General features: G+C 42.4%; 1 protein-coding gene across 1 annotated transcript in view; it reads right to left on the bottom strand.

Annotated features, from left to right (window-relative positions):
- ush2a (Usher syndrome 2A (autosomal recessive, mild)) overlaps nucleotides 1-17,822 on the bottom strand; it is a 152,944-nt gene that overhangs the window by 109,252 nt on the left and 25,870 nt on the right. The window contains 15 exon segments of the mRNA XM_019891922.1: nucleotides 1,622-1,769; nucleotides 1,856-2,031; nucleotides 3,253-3,534; nucleotides 5,515-5,662; nucleotides 5,770-5,893; nucleotides 6,023-6,251; nucleotides 6,340-6,498; nucleotides 6,616-6,779; nucleotides 6,929-7,109; nucleotides 7,199-7,336; nucleotides 7,430-7,655; nucleotides 8,056-8,339; nucleotides 12,577-12,784; nucleotides 12,945-13,075; nucleotides 13,371-13,566. Of these exon segments, the coding sequence (XP_019747481.1) occupies nucleotides 1,622-1,769; nucleotides 1,856-2,031; nucleotides 3,253-3,534; nucleotides 5,515-5,662; nucleotides 5,770-5,893; nucleotides 6,023-6,251; nucleotides 6,340-6,498; nucleotides 6,616-6,779; nucleotides 6,929-7,109; nucleotides 7,199-7,336; nucleotides 7,430-7,655; nucleotides 8,056-8,339; nucleotides 12,577-12,784; nucleotides 12,945-13,075; nucleotides 13,371-13,566 (2,794 nt within the window).

Raw genomic sequence — 17,822 nt, 5'->3', positions numbered from 1 at the left:
CTTTTTAAGAATTGAATGGACTGAAAACATTGCGATGTCGACAGATGTAGCTGTTAAGTGTGTGTGTGTGTGTGTGTGTGTGTGTATATATATATATACTGTGCTTATTATCTGAGTTGGTGTCGTTTTATTTCCCTCATCCTTTCCATTTTTTTCCCTTCCCAATTGCATTGCACAGTGTATAGTCCACATCGATGGTGGAAAAAGCTTTTTAATTTTTTATTGTGGTCTAATCTTTTGATATCGCAAAACCATGACATTTGAACGGGGGGGTGTAGACTTTTTGTATTCACTGTATTTAAAACAATACGAAGATGTATGTGACTCTTACAGTAAAAAAAAAAAGGAAAAAAGTAATTATTTAAATACACAAATCATTATACAGTTTTGGAATAATCTAAATATTGACATTTCTGGAGGAATCTCATTTTAAACTACCAAGAATAAAGTGCCAAACGGTATAACACATGCTATGCAAATTGTTTGAGATACAAAGAAAAAAACCTGGCAAACGGCATATGTCGCTATCATTTCTTAGAGTTGAAACAAGGGACATCTTTGGCGTTGGATGAAACAAAACGGAGGCAACAGATGTGGCTGTTAAAAATACATTCAAAAAGTCAACTGGGTACAATAAGCCATATTGTATTGTACTGTATTACAGTCAAGAGAAGTCTTTGGAATCGCTTAAAACAAACATTGTGGCTGTGTCAACAGATGTAGCCATTAAAAATACATTTAAAAAGTCCACCGATTACAATATGGGGGATCATTCATCATCATAAGCACAGGAAGGACTTTTTAAGAATTGAATGGACTGAAAACATTGCGATGTCGACAGATGTAGCTGTTAAGACGACGCTCAAAAGCTGAAATCCCTGAGCTGCTATTTATAGATGAAAGCTTGTTTTTGTCCGCATCACCCATCCATTGTCTACTCACCCAAAACGAGAAACAAAACAACAAAAAAATTATAATGAGGAGTAAGTGTAGTGTCCACGAGTGAACAGATGGAAAAGTATGTGGAATGATCAACAGTACATAAGAGTAACACACATGTGCACGCGCGCACACATGCATGTTCTTCTGCTAATGTATTCCTTTTACTTCCACGAGCCAAGACGGAAGTGGAAAATGGCAAAAAAGTTGAAAAAGAACATGAATGTAATTGATGGTTTTTTTTTAAGTGTATTTTAAGATGAAGTGTGCATTACTTCTGCTTGCCACGAAGGCTGACTGCGATTCCTCAGCCTGTGTTAGGGGAACATCACATATTTTGCTTATTCCGTTAAACTAAACGTCATGAATATGATTGTGTCTTTAAAACAGTCACCACATGGGTGTTTTTCTATCTGCTTCTCTCTGGGGATCTCTTTGCATGGACAACTTTGGGCATGACTGCATTCAATGTCATTAATCGAATAATAAATAAATCTCCACTCAAACGGTAGTAGAATGGGATGAGTTATTTTTAGGGTCTTATTCGTGTGCTACGGGTGCCGAATATATTGTGTCCTCCATGCACTCTATGTCGGGATACCTTAACTGCCACTTAAGGTCTTGGTGAAGGACATATGAGGAGCACACACCATCGTGACATTTTGAAAGGATTTGGTGTTACCTGCTGGTTGGGTCTGGGCAGATTTTGCAAGACTGGTAATGCAGCCTTTCTTAGTGCAGAGTGTGACGGTGAAGTTGTACACGTGGTAAGGCTTCAACCCTTTTGCGATATAAAGGGGCTGGTCTGAGGGTCCGAACCGCTGCAGGACCTGAGAAAAAGGCATGTCAATTTCATCCATGCAGCAGAACAAGAGCCCTTCGCACGATGACATAAAGGAGAACGTATGACACGTACCTGGCTGATCACTGGAGGAGCATAGCTGCTGTTGGTCTGTTCAGTCAGCAAATTGACATGATATTCTACAACCTGCCCTCTGGCAATGACCCCGTGACCTTCAGAAGTGCTCCATGTGACTTGAAGACTGGTGGAGGACAGTGCGGTCACATCTGGAGGAGTCATCAACTCTGGAACTAAAGATATTGTGGAATAAGTGCACTTGTTCAGTGGTGCTGATCTGTACTACTGATACGAGCGTGGCGCATGTGGTCACAATGTGGTTTTCCGACGTAGCACAGCATGTATACACAGACGCGCAGATTCACTCACGCACACCCGACATTTAAATGATGTTATCATATGCTTATTACCCAGACACGTAGCTCAGAGAGATGTTGGGGGCAATCGCTTAGTCTTAATGAGCCATATCATCTCTTTGAAATTCAAATACCTTAATGAGTACCCCCCCCCCTCCCCTTAAGAAAGCACACATGCACATTGCACACACGCTCGCACATTTTTCATTTCTTCCCTCATTTCCCCCGTTCTCGCTCACATTATGGCTAACAGTCTGTTGTGTTATTTTTAAATAAAAATCAGATTTTATTGCATCTGTTGAAAGCGGGTCGTTTTTACTGGTGAGCTTTCATACACCGCGTTCCATTTCATTACAGTTGTACTGAAATTAGAGAACGCTGCAACAGCCATACACAGATAACAACTGAACGTTAGATTAGGAACTACACCGAAACTTTATTCCAGTGACATATTTTTATTTTCACTGTCAAGAGTATTTCAATTTTTTTAATTAATTTTTTTATTTAATGCAAGAAAAAAGCGAATGACCATCACACAGCCAATTTCAACTGTCCATAGTGATGGTGACTTTTGTGAAATATACAATAAACAACAATGTACCTTTACAACATCCTGTAAATGTAACATTGAAAAGTGATTCTTCCTCTTATAATTACAAGTTCTTTCTTGTCAACATCAAACTTTATTCTCGTAAATGGCTTTGTCCTTGAAAATGCAAATGATTTTATTGTTTAAAAAAAAAACTATTATGGTAATTCCAAGACTTTAATCTTGTTGCCGGACTTTTCCCCATTTCGTTCAAATTTTCAAGACTGATATCTTGCTCATATTATCTTGTAAGCAAAGCTCTCAGCTTCAGTGGTGAAAAAAAAAGCTGAATGGGTCCAATGCCATTTAATATTTCCCATAAATATTTCATTGTTGCAACAATAACAATATTTAAATTTTAAAGTAATTATATCACTTTCAGCTCAATTTTATGTGTTTTTGTTTTTATAATACAATGACTCGAAATGTTGTGGAGAGAAAATAAACACAAAAAGTGAAACCATTTCTGGAGTGAAAGAACTGCAGAGAGCCAGGAATTGCGTACAAACCTCCCTCCGTTGTGCGCGCGGTGGCCCACCCTGATGTGACATTTCCCGCCATATTGATGCTAACGACTCTCATCTGATAGGTGGAGAAGGCCTGCAGACCGGCCACAATGGCGCTGCTCTCCGGGGGCGAAGCCGTACTCCCGTTGATGAGCCGTGCTTGAAACGGGGTGCTTGGATCCAGCCAGCCGGTGCTGACAAATACTCTCTTTTCACCAGTCAGAGTTGACGGGCTGCGAGGCTCCACCGGCCCTCGTAAAAACAGCTCATACCTTGTGATCACTCCTGCGGAGAAGCAGTTAAAAAGTTATGTGCCGTAGATTAAAAGTGATCCATCGTAAATACAGGAGATGTAACGACATTGATGGACACCTTGCCAGTCTGCTTTGACAATTACCGATGGAATGACAGCACATCACAAAAACATGTGCACATCGTGAACAATCATTATTCACTGATTCAATGTTGTGGTATGCGGCGTAAAAATGCTTTGCATCATCAGGTTTTGGCTTGAACCCGTAACAAGCTATTTAACAGTGCAGGCCAGATGTGAGGTAGGTGGGAAGCATGTTGGGAGTAACGTTGCATGAACGTGAACTTTATTTCTCTTCAAAAGCAGCCTGTGGATAACTGCTGCGCACCCTGAACCTGTCTAGACACTTTATTGCTGAATACTTAACCATCCCTGACAGAATCTTTGCCCCCCCTCCTTTCGTCATGGCTATGCGCTGCATGGTACCTCTTCCATCCATAACATTCACTGACACATGACAAAACTACAAGATTATCAATCCCAGCACAATAACTCTCGTGACTTCAACGAGTCTCCTCAAATACTATGTACCGTAGTCAGATGGCACTTTCTCAACGGGCCTAATTTTTCCCACTAATCTACTGTCGATTTATAAAAAAGTCATCATAAAATGAATCGTACCATATGAAGCATGCTCATGACTCTTTTCTAATGGTGATGGCAAATTGAAATTTTAGCTTCCTTTTTTTTTCTTTTCTTTACAAAAGCTGATGCTCTAAAAGGATAGTCAAAGGCCACGACAGAGGGTCAATATTTGGCACCGTGAGGGCCTGTACTGACAAGTCCAGCTGTGCACTCAAAGGGGAAGCATGCACTTGTCCTTTGTCAACGACTCTAATAGGGCTGTTCCAGTGGAAAAAATGGCAGAGCTCGTTCAGAATGAGGACAGCATACAAATGTGAAAGACAAAATATGGTCTCGATATATATGCTGTATTCATAAACTGAACGGAGGCTTGTAAAGTGACCTTTTGATGTCCGCACCAACCCAAATCGTCATTGATGTTTGATTCCAGAGTCAAAAACATCATGAACAGGGTTAAGGTTAAGTCTTAATAAACTGCGCAGGTGACAGCCATCGAAGGTGAGGGTAGCCAGGAGAGCACAAGTTACTCGTGTTATATGACACAGATTAACAGAGAAAGACTGAAACCACACAGACACGTATGGTGTGGGGGGGCTGGGGGGGCGCAACCCTGACTTTGTATGACGCTGAGCCGTAGAGCCACCACAAAGCCCTCTGGATTTAGCAAAGGCACTTGCGCTTCTGTGGATTCCCGTTAAACAGAGTGGGTGGGGCCGCGTCTTGGAACACTTGAGTGACACACACATCCTAGTCATTCTTGATGAGAATAATGAGCATACAGTAGTGACAGGAAACTGGGACAAAGTGGACCTGCAAATTTCGCAAATATTAACTATAGCCTGTTAAAACAATTAATTACTGGTAATTGTCCAACATAAGTTATTGGCAGAGCTTATTGAGAAGAAATGGAAGGGGCAAATCAACCCTGTTCAAATTTCATCTCGATTTGCAAAACAGCTCTTTTTCTTCCCATCAGCTGTCCTAATTTTGGAATAGTTCAACATGTTGCTGCAGAAAAGTTTCATTCGCTTCTCTTTTTATTTCTGTTTAGTAGCTTTGTAGGAATCCAAATGTTAGGGCGCGAACTGAATGCAACCTAATTCAGATTGCTGCCAAGCGGTGGAATTCATTATGCCTTCATTGCCATAACCTTGTTGGAGTGAATTCGAGAAGTAGACAAGTAGTAGATGAAGAAACTTCCACAAGCTTTATCATGCCCATGCGTAGCGGGTTCTGCCTCAGGTTAAAGACAGGTTTAAGAGTCTGTCCGTTTATGGAGAGATTGTGTCACCGCTATAGCATCACAACAGCGCGCGAGGCCGTCGTGAAACTTTACAGTTGTGGAGTTGTGGTTCAAGATGACGCACCGTTTGGCTGAGCGGGTGGCTCCCATGAAGCGAACAAGGTGTGAGGTCCAACGGCAGTGACCTTGGGAGGAGATTGGTTTTGTGGGGGGGCAGCGGCTGTCAGTAGTGACAAAGGTGAAGTGGAAGTGCAGCCTCCAGATGAACATGCCTTTCAAGAGAGAAGGAAATATCTAATTTAGAGCAAAAATCCCCGATCAAGCCATGAATGGTATTTTTTATTTTATTTTTTTGTAAAGGAGCTGTTTTCCGACCCACCTCCAGAGAGACAGTGTACTGGGTGAAGGCTTTTAGGCCACTTGCCACTGCCTCAGTCGATAAACCTGTGTAATGGACGACAGGCTCTGCTCTGCTGGAAGATTCTGTGGAGGACAACACAAACCTTTGGGAGACAAAAAAAAAAAAAATCATTTCCTTTCTTTTAATTTCACTCCACTTTCTTGAAAGGATGAAAATATCTGCACAAGTATTGGGATAAATGCAATACTTTCAGCTCAGGAAACATCCTTACCTCTCCACTGGGCCTGTTTTATTCTTTGGAGTGCTCCAACGAAAGCTGGCGCCGGTGGGGCCAGGTCGTCCCACAAGGTTTAAATGGAGCTGGTCCAATTCAGGTGGTGCACCTAAAGTTTGGTAGTAAGAGGTGGCACTAACTGTCTCACCGGCGACATTAGCCGTAACTAGCCAGTAGGAATAGTTGGTGTAAGGAGACAAGCTGACGTCTGTGAATGATTCAGCACCTTCAGAACGATGACAGGAGAAAGGATTTTAGAGGACTTTCGAAATGGATGGAAATTGAGAAGGTTATAATCCAGTGTGCACACTTACTGAAAGGATAGCTACGCTGTATGCTGTGCACAGGCTGCCAGTCCCTTATGAGAGTGTAGTTGAGTACGTTTGAGTTTGGGGAGTCAGGCTGATGCCAAGTCAGATTGATGGAAGAAAAATTGAGAGAAAAAGCTACAGGGGCAGGTTGCTGAGATGGCGCTGCAAGGACACAACAAGAGCATGGGATCAAGTTTCATAGACCAGACAACAACCAGTAAGTGTAACCAAAAAAAAAATTTAAAACATCAGTATGCGTGTCTCTCTTGGAAAGCGGACCTTTACTGCAGCCATAGATGTTCTCTGCACGTAAAAGGCTTGCTCCATGTTGACATGCATCACATTTGTCCCCGGTGACCAGCAGCTTGCACTCACATACTCCTAAATCTGAATCACAGGAGCCATTGACACTGCCCGCCGGGTCACACGCACATGGTTGGCATCTGGACAAGCAGTAGGAGGGCGTAAATCAAAGCGTGTATTATTACAAACAATCTGTGTACCTTGCATGCTCCGTAAAAAGCCGCAGTCTCTAAACCATAAGTAGAGAATGTTAGAATTGTTTTTTTTTTTTTTAGTTTATCAAAGCTACCTTCCGAGGCCAGGGTTAAATCCAAAGAAGCTCTCCTGACAGTGATCACAGCGCCGCCCTTGCACCGAGGGATGGGCACAAAAACACTGGCCAGTGTGGCTTTCACACTTGCGGTGCACTGCCCCCCTGGGATGGCAGTCACACTCCACACACACATTCTGATCTGGAGAAAGGTAAAATCCTGAAGAGAGAGACACAAAAAAAACCCCAAAACATTTTTTGCTTGAAATCAAAGACAGTTGCATCCATTTCGCTCCCAAACATACCCACCTGTTCGGCATTTGCTGCAGTCTTTTCCATAGCGTGTTGGCATGCACACACACTGTCCTGTGCTGCTATCACACACTGAGCCAGCCACTGTTCCTCCTGGGTCACATGTACATGGCGCACAGCCCTGGAATGACCCATCTGACAGGACACAGTCCAACAATATTCAGTACTATAGTAAATCATTTTTTTAATTCACCTGCAAAGCATAAAATCAAAGCCGGCTTTTCTTACTCTGGATATCGGAACTCGTGTTGAAGTAGTTGGGAGCACAGTTGGTGCACTGCATCCCCTCCACCCCCTCTCTGCACGGGCACTGTCCGGTCTGCAGATCACATACTCCCTCTGGCACGGTGCCGTGAATGTCACATGCGCACGGCAGACAGCCCAGGGAGTTTCGCCGCTCCAAGGTATGGTAACCATGACGACAAGAGTCACAAAGATGGCCTTCCACATGTTCCTAAAAACGGAACGAAACAAAAGAAAGATGAAATCTTACACAAACACGGTAGCAACATGACAACATGCGTGGCATCCATAACACAATGATAAGCCTGTGTAGAGTCTTATCTCCCATCCTGCTGACTGTGGAGCTGTTTCAGGCCATTTGTCATGTTGTTGCTAATCAGATACTAGTCGAGCGCTTGGACATGTGGCTGTGGGAATGATACAAAGAAAAAAAAAAGAACTTTCTTTGTTCTAAAGGCAAAGTTGAATTTTTATTTTTATTTATTTATTCATTTTTTTGCAATAACCTAATTTAGATAAACCAGTGCCCAGCTGTGACTTTTTGATTCTTCAACATGGTGATTTGGGCAACACTGTGTGTAATAACGAACAATGAAAACATGTTAACTTGCCTTACACACACATTGGCCCGTGTGCGGATCACAGTCCGTGCCAGGTAGCGTTCCTTCTTTTGAGCAGTTGCAGGGGGTGCACATTCCCTCCAGCCTCAAACCCGTCAAACCATGGCCACATGAATCACAGCGCTGCCCTCCCACACCGGGCTTACATTCGCACTGGCCCCCCTCAGGCTCACAGAACTGGCTCAAGGATCCCAAGGGGTCACAATTACACGGAACGCAGCCGTCTGTGTGGGACAGGTTCCAATAACCAAATTCACAACGATCGCAAGACAGACCTGTGAGGAGAGAAAGGAAGAAAAGAACCACACGATGACAGGAGCACTTACTATAAAACAGACATTCTATATTGTAAGAGAGCCATTCAGAAGAAAAACACTAACGGAGTTCAGTCGCTCTCTGATTTGAATCAATTGTGCATGAGAGAACATGTGAGAGCGAGAGAAATGGTGGTTGAGTGTATAAAACTGCCATCATTAGGGCTGGGCCCTCTACATATGATGGATCACTTACCTAAGGCCAAACACTTAATTTCACTGAGCAGGAAAATAAATAAATTAAGGGACTACAAAGAATGGAAGGGAAAAAGGCAAGGTGATGGAGGCATACAGAGATGGATGGAGGTACCTAAAAATACACTCAGGTGCGATCTGCTACCGTTTTTGTGTTGAAACAATAAGAGGTGATGACTTTTTGACATCTCGTGAAGCAATCTAATGTATTTATGTACTAACGCTTATGCCGGCGACAGAAAACATGTCTTCTCTTAATGCTCAAGTCTCGATAAAATTTGACGTGATTATGAAATATTTGTATTCAAATTAATTAGTTGGTATAAACCAACTCATACGGAATTGCCAACACATAATGGACACAACTAAAACAACCAAATTGTCAAAAGAACGAATCTTGATTTTGTTTTTCACGAAGTGTATTTCTTTTTTTGTTTTTTTTTTAATAGACATCATTCTTTTGATCATTTGACAGTATACCAACTAAAGTAGCGGACCCATATAATGTAGGTTTAATTGCCTTTATCTCTCACCGTATAGCAAACACAACAGCATTGAGGGAATAGGCCTCAAAGTAGAGTGTGCAGCCAGCATACACGATATAAAGCATCAACAGCTTTCATCATGTTAAAGTCTTCCATTATTTTTTTTATTTTTTATTTTTGGGGGGGTGGGGGGGTGATGCCTGGATCATATTGGAAGAGGTTTTAGCGCAACAATACAACTGTGCTAGTTAAAGTGTGATGTGTGGTATGAGTGAGCAGTGCTTATTTGAATATGCCATACGTATTCCATGACAGGCAATCTGTCCCTAAATGGATGCCTGGGGGCAACACGGTCCCCACCGCCGTTTAGGAAGTAGCTCATGTTCATATGTGGTGGGTATGAATGTGTGTGTGTGTGTGTGTGTGTGTGTGTGTGTGTGTGCGCGCACGCGCGTACAGCGAATATTAGTGGAATTGCACAGGGCCGCATGTGTGTGTGTATGTGTGCGTGTGTGTGTGTGTGTGTGTGTGTGTGTGTGTGTGCCCTGTTCTGCAAAGTGTGTGGCAGACACTTGGCATTACCCCCAGTGCTCCCACTTTAATGGCTTTATAGATATGAGTATTTCTCACCATAAATCATATTTCATACTAGTACAGACACACTAAAAAATTGAGACTATGAGTACGTGCGTGTTGGTAAGGTAAAGAATTGCATCATGATATACTGGATGGAATCGGACCTTCACAATAAAATGACAATATAATGACAGAATTTAGGGCTACAATCTTAAATCAGAGAACCATTAAGTCGTGTCCACGGTCGCTATTTGGGTATTATTTTCAAATCTTTTTCAAGTGAAGAGTGGAGGCGTGACAGAGGCTAGAATACACAGAAAAGGACATTTTAGATGGAATATGACCCCCCCCCGCCACACACACACACACACAACAAACCCCACAATCGTGTCCACGGTCGCTATTTGGGTATTATTTTCAAATCTTTTTCAAGTGAAGAGTGGAGGCGTGACAGAGGCTAGAATACACAGAAAAGGACATTTTAGATGGAATATGACCCCCCCCCGCCACACACACACACACACACACACACACACACACACACACACACACACACACACACACACGCACACACACTTACACACATTTTTACATTTCATTAGTGTCCCGGGTAAACTCGAGCCTATCCCATCTGACATTGGGGTGAAAGGTGGGGTACACACCGGACTGATTGCCAGTCAATTCACAATTCACAATTCACATTCACACCTAAGGAGAGTTTAGTCTTCAATTGACCTAAATTGCATGTTGTTGAAATGTGGAAAGAAAAAAGTTGAGTTAAAAAAAAAAATACATGCAAGAGGAGAAAACTCCACATTGGAAGGGTTCCAGTCAAGATTCGAACCTGTGAGCTTTCGACTGTGAGGCGGCCAGGCGAACCACTGCGGCGTCCTACCCAGTTCGTATGGGTGTGTGCATTTTGAGGATATGACCCAGCCCTTTTATCAGTAGCAGCTGGTTAACAGGCTCATGCATCACCATTTCAAACGCTATTATGTACACACTGCACCCTGGCACCACGCTAAGAGTGTGTGTGTGTCTGAATGCGTGACCGCCTGTACACATTCCAGCGACGTCCCTCTGAAGCGTGCCTGCCATCGCTCCGCTCAAAGTATCAGCTTGGCGGTAATAAATTGCCATAATCAAATCTCATTTCTGAAAAATACCTGTGGGAGCGGGCAAACAAACAAGGACAGAAGAAAGGGAAGGCGAGGTCTTGTAAGAGGGAGGGGGGGGGGAATACAAGGGGGCTGCAGCAGTTTGTTTTAATCAACTTGGCATTGAATTAGAGAATTAAATAGCAGCTTAGAGCTTGATGGAATGCATTCACACCCGCGCATGGACACAAAAGAAAACTTGCAGAAAATTGATACAGCTCGGCAAAAACAAAATTACACTTGCTCCCCCTTCCACATATACTTGAACGGGCATACACACTTTTACAACTTTGAACAAACACGTCTGCACACGCGCACTCGCATTCACTCACACGCGCACACAAGCGAGGGGCCCTTGATAGCGAGGCTTAGCAATAACCACGATGCGTTGAATTAAGGAGCGCTGGCCGGTTTTGCATTTCATACGAGCGCGCTCTTCAAAGACACACAGGGGAGAGAGTGAAACCATTTATCACAAAGAGACGCACAACGGCTGCAAGCACCGCCAGCGGAAAAGCCTGTTTGTTTTGGCTGGCATAACACTTTGGGCTATGGATGTGTGTGTTTATGAAAGGGTGTACACACATGCCTATTTGGAGGGCACACACAGTTTATCTACTTTCGCCTGCTTACGTATGCAGGGCAATGACGGAACAGTTGATGTATTAATTGACATTTCAATACTTAGCATTGGAAGATTTGAAATTTGACCAAAGTGCATGCATCCATTTTCGGCACTTTTTGTTTTCATTAGGGTCACGGATGCCGAGGAGCCTATCCCAGCTAACTTTGGGTGAGAGGCGGGGACTACTCTCGACTGGTCGCCAGGCAGTCTCAGGCCACATATAGATAAACAACTTTTCACACTCACATTCATACGTATTGCCACTTTTGAGCATTCACCGACTCTCACATGCATCTGTTTTGGAATGTGGAACGAAGTCAGAGTACCAGGAGCAAACACAAATGCAAGCACGGGGAAAACGTGCTATCGCTGCACAGGTGAATCAAGCCACGGTTTTTACCCCGGACCTCAGAACAGTAGGGCAGACATGCTAACCACTCGATAAATATGTTGTTTTTGAACAAAGAATTCGAGTAAAATATGCCTTAAAAGTTACACAAAACGTCAGAGGTTGAATTGCAGTCAAAAATAAGAAGAGCAATTCTGGTGAGAGTAGACCTCAGTGAAAATTATAAGATTTCATTCAAGCAGTCCTTCATCTAGCCAAGGCACCCATTTCTCATTGGGAGCATTTCACAGCACACCACTAATTTGTTTTCTTTCTAAAAAGTCATACAAAGCTGACATACTCGCAGGGAGTCATCACTTCATTCTGTTGTATGAATGGCTGCAGGTGGATACACAGGTTGCCATCTGATGGAAGGTTATTTCATTGTTCTGCCTCTCACTAACAGGTATACATTCTTAATAAATGAAATCAATAATAATCTTCCAAATCATTTATCATTTTGCCCCCTGATGATCGATCATTACACACTTGAGTGCCATGGCATCCTTGTTGTTAATCACTGAATTACAGTGTGTTTCTTTTGTGCTACACTACCACAAAAGTGTAACGGGGATGGCAAAGACAAAACCTTAGACTTAATTTAACTTCCTGCAATATCGGAAAACGGTTTCGGCTATGCGATATATTATTCTAGCGTAAGGAAACTATTAGTCCTAATGTGAAGAGAAGCGCCCTCTGCATGTTTCTTTGCCCCTATTATATCTTTTGCTACCCACGTGCACCTAATGTAATGGCTGATGAGCGAACGAACCTGTCACATGGGATTTGCACTGACACTGTCCTGTGTGCTGGTTACAGCTGGCAACACCTCCTGGGGAGGAACTGACGGTACCCGTGCCACTGCAGTTACAGCGAGTGCAGCCCTCTGGATTGGAAGCTTGAAGACCATACCAGCCAGGTGAGCAGTCCGCACAGCGCCGCCCCTCTACAGATGCCTTACACTGACACTGGCCTCCAACCTGGAGGTGTGAAATGTAGCGGGGTGTTGGTGACCGGAAGCAACGGCACAGTATGGCACAAAAAGCAAAAATACATATTGATTCAACTTCAACTCCTATTCCCAAATGACATTTTCTGTCATGACAAGTGCAATTGTCACTTATCAAATAAATGTGTTACCTGGACACACACAGTGCTGCCGTTGACAGTTCCAGCAGTGTGACATTCGCAGGGCTGGCACACATGGACTGAAGTGGGATCTGACTGCTCTAGCCTGAAAAAGCCACTCATACACAGCTCACAGTTCCTACCTGAGCAAGAAAGGGAGGAAATAGATGTGTAAAAGCACAAACCCAGAAATCAAGGGACTGGGCTTGAAATGATTTAAGGCACCAAGAGAGCCCCTAAGTCTATAAACCAATTACGTTTCAACTTCATTTGTCTCAGGAGTGTTAAAAGTGACTTTGGGGGGGGGGGCTGACAGGTACAAAAAAGCCCAATAAGAAAAGCAGGTTGAAGAAAGGCCCTAAGCGCTTCCAATAATCTGTATCATAAATTAAAAAGTACAACCACTTAAAACATGTATAATTTAAGATAATACAGTACCCATTGTATTGTGCATGCAGTTGTCACAGACTCCTCCTCCTCCCAAATATTGTTCTGTTGGTTGATCATCAGCCCAGATATCGTAGTGACAGGAGTGGGCGTGGTTATGGCACTGGCAAGGACGACAGTTCATTGGCTGGAGTTGATCACCTGGCCGGAAGGGTTTGTCATTGTAGAGGGATGCGCAGTGTTGGCACTGGACAGAACGAAGAATTGCTCAATACATGCATTTAACAGTCAGAATATATAAGCTCACCGCCAACCCCGCATTTGTTCCAATTGTATACTGATTATACAAAAACAATGGCCAAAAGATAAGGAATTTGTCTTCATATTTCACAGACCACCAAAATAGGCAAGATTAAAAAAATTACTCAATGTGAGTCAAGTGTTGACTGTGAACTAATTTAAGACATGGACACTTAAGGAAGAATCATTTAAAGCCATTTGCAGAAGACCATCGATTTCATGAGCTCCAAAGTAGTTGGACAAAGCAAGTTAATTTACAAAGCATATTGGAATTACATTTGTTATGCAATCGCCCAATCCTGACAACAATTACTTAATTGCTACAAGCATTTTATCGCCTTTCTGGAGGTTTTTGAATAAATCACCCCACATTGGAAACATGATTTTGTCAACGCAAGTGCCACACACAGGCAGCATGAAATAAAACATTGTCTTCATGACAAAGGCCTTTTCTGTCTGTGCATAAAAACAGTCCCGTGACATATAGATCATCTTAAAGAACAAAGAAAAAATAAGACACAATGAGAGAGGAGGAAAATGAAGACAAAAATCAGCAGCCCTTGTTAATCATAATACGAGACAGAAAGAATACACGAATGAATACTTTGGAGATCACCATGAGATATTGTATACTTTATAATAGGAAGGCAGTGCATTTACACACAAATTAAGTCGTTCACCCACCGCGGGGAAATCGGAAACGCTAACGAGGAATGACTTGCAACAGCCAGCATTCTCTCACAGGCACACTTTCATGTCAAAATAAACATGGCAAGGTATGTGTGGAGCACAGGGTGGGAGGAGTATAAAATAAAAAATGCATTTTTTTTTTTCTTCAGCAGAGTGCTGCAGTGGAGGCGAGAAACAGCAAGTACAAGGCCTTTGATTTTGTTCAGCAGTCAGTACAAATTACGGTGGACAAGGGGGGCATCAAATGGGGGGGCGGGATTAAAAATGTATTAAAAAAACACAGGAGTTCCTCCCTTACGTGACACGTGCAGAGCTGCATTGGACCTATTCGGTATGACATACAGAGGAGGGGAACTGCGGGTGCACAGAAGAGGGAGATGGGAGCGAGGAGGAAATTGGTGTGAACAGAAATTAAGTAAATAACCTTTAAACCCATGTAGTAACCGAGAAATAATTTTTTAACATGCTATTCAGTATCCAGTCAAGGTTTTGTGAAATACAATTCACAATTGTACAGAGTCTTGCCCAATGAAGTGGTACCTCTACTTCGGGAATTAATTGGTTCTGGAAGAAATTTCTTAAGAAAATGTGTAAGTAGAGACGCGTTTTCCATGTAAATGCCCTAATCCGTTCTAAGCCCCCCCCCCCCCACCCCAAATTCAGACATACATGTTTTCTAAAGCATAAAAAAATGCATCAAAATATGTAACAAATACATGTCACAATTAGATTATTGCACAATAAATGAGAGCTGTGCATCAGTGGTTTTGCCTGGCGTTTTGTAAAGAACTGATCCAAAGACGTTAGCGTTTGTTGGCTTTTAACAATCCTTCGAAAATGTCCAAGGCAAACATCAGCATAGTGAGCGATCACCCGACTGGTGAACACTTTTTTGGTGGGTGATTCACATTTACGAAAAACTATTGGAACACCTCATGGCCCAAGGGGCGAATGACGAGGACGCTCCATAGACATATCTCTATCTATCTGCACACATAGACACATACGTAGAGGTCCCTCGTAGCCAATAGGATGACAGGATGCTGCTCGGTAATAGCCAATAGCAGACTAGCTATAAGTATGTTGCGTTCAGGAAACTCAGAGCTGCGCGTAGCAGCCCGTACTGTATTTTTACCTTTCGTATCTTGAAATTTCTTTCGTAACAAGAGGCATTATTTTCCTGGTGAGGCGTTTCATTACTTGAACATTTCGTATGAAGAGACGTTCGTAAGTAGAGGCACCACTGTAAACAAAATACAAGAAGGAACTAGTAATGGTTAAAAAACAAAAAACAAAACAAAAAAACGCTGCGCTTAAAATGGTAGATCAAGGTACTGGTGGGGGGACACAATTTTTCATCAGTGCTACTCGGGAGCCACATAGCACCAGGCACTTCCAAACCAGATGAATGACAAAAATGTCATTTTAAAATATGGAAAACATTTGTACATGCATACAAAATACATGCTGTTAATACATTTCCTTTTTCATCATGCATGTTTTGATAAAAAAAAATGCACTTTCCTCAGCCAACACCAAAGGTTTTGAAGCAAACAGCAAAATAAGCAAATACAGTGGAACCTGCAGTTACAAACGACACTTTTGTTGAACTTTTCAAGGTAGGCACAAAATTTTGGGAGAAAACCTTTTGTTTTGCGAACCAGCTCAGCATAGATGAGCGGACGAACAGTGCAGGGCCTCTCGCTCATTGGCTCTGTGAGTAACTCCTTGAAATAGTTGTGCTGTCTTTTTTTTTTTTCTTTTTTTACTTTTAATTAACCCTCAGAATCATTTGAAGGTTACAGTTGGCTGTAAGCGTCCACCCAAAACCCACATAAACTCGATGGTTGCTCTGCGGCAGTAGATAGACGGCTGTTGTGTGTGCAGCCGGAAGTTCCACTTACACACACCTGCTTCTTCCAATCACAAGTCTCACAGCGGCCGTCGAGATTTCTAATTAACCTGGCAAAAATGTTTGCCGCTTCTTTGCTTTTGTGTATTATTTCATAGCTTACTTCCATCTCTATGCACTGATTCGTAAGCTGACAGCCAAACACAGTGGCCAGTTGTCACAGACGGCCAACTGCGATCGATGGCTTATTCATTTAGATTATATTTGAAAACACAATGACCAAATATTTCGTACTTTTATACAACTCTAAATGTTGTTTTTTACTTCGGTTCATTCCTGCTTGTATTGTGAGTGTGCTAGGCAAGATTGTTGTTTTTTGTTTCATGAAACCATGACTGTGGATAGTATGACAAACAATTACGGCCATGTACAATCGGTTGTTTGGTATGGCGTTGAAGTAATCATTTTGAGTCACACTGATTGGAAGAAAAAAAAAATCTGTACAAAATACAGATTTTTTTTTTTCCTGAGTCTGCATTGAGATTGGTAGTATTTTGTTTTCTTTAGATATGGATTTAATATAAATGTATTGTGGCAGACTCTCAAGGGATATAAGAACATTGCATCTGTGAGAAAATGGCAGGCAAGTCAAAGGTATCAAAATCTTTCTCTAGATGTGGGAGTGGCGGCCATGGTCATCACAAAGCTCCGTCCCTATATGCAGACACTTCAGAGGTGATGCTCGGAAGTCCTGCACGTCTGCTCCTATGTTTGCAATCAGGCACAACTCTGTATGCCACTGTGTAATTGATGCCCAAATCTATTCAACTTGCCCATCTTGATACATCTCAATGTGCTAAAACCGCATCAAAGTGAATCCAAGTACATTCCTCTCTGCACTTTGAACAGACAGCTCTCGTAGCGTTCTTTTCTTGGAGTCATCCACTGGGAAGGAGCTCAAGAGCAAGATGTAGTCAGTTTACAAGTCTCGCCCATATACATCCATCCCTGATCATGCCCCTCTCCACTCCTCAAGCTGAATACACCCACCATCCCACCCTTCTTTCCCAAGTCTTTTTTGCTCATTTTCCCACCTGTCTCCTTAATGCACCCCCCCCCCCCCACATCTCTGGCATTCCCCAACAACTTGTTCTCATAGCTACTTAGAGTATGTGAGCAGGAAATATTACCATAGCAAATGAAAAGGGGGAGGATTTTTTCCCCCCCATTCTTTTTATTCAATGTTGCATTACCCTCCCTCTCTCGTAGCTTGCTAATTAGTCGAGGGATTGGTGTTTGGGAGTTAAGAGTGCACATATTCATTCTCTTCAAGTGAAAAGATTCTGATGGCTCTCAGTTTCTGTAAATAGTCTAGGTGACAATGAAGTACCATAAATCTATATGGTATTCATTCTATTACTTCCTATCTCGACATTAAGTGTGATGTTTATAACCTGAAGCAAGGCTGTTACTATCGTAGCAAATAAAACAAATGTAACATGACTGAAATAAGACAATTGTAATGAATATCACAAGTTGAACACCTTAAGAAACTTCTGTCGTCATCATCATCATCAAGATGCCACTGCTGTACGTATGCTGGTTAATATCAATTATCTTTATTTATTTATTTATTTTTACGTTGTACCTCAACTTATTTA

This window comes from Hippocampus comes, unplaced genomic scaffold, assembly GCF_001891065.2.
Source record: "Hippocampus comes isolate QL1 unplaced genomic scaffold, H_comes_QL1_v1.1 scaffold275, whole genome shotgun sequence".
NCBI lineage: Eukaryota > Metazoa > Chordata > Actinopteri > Syngnathiformes > Syngnathidae > Hippocampus > Hippocampus comes.
This window is presented reverse-complemented; position numbering and strand designations above follow the sequence as displayed.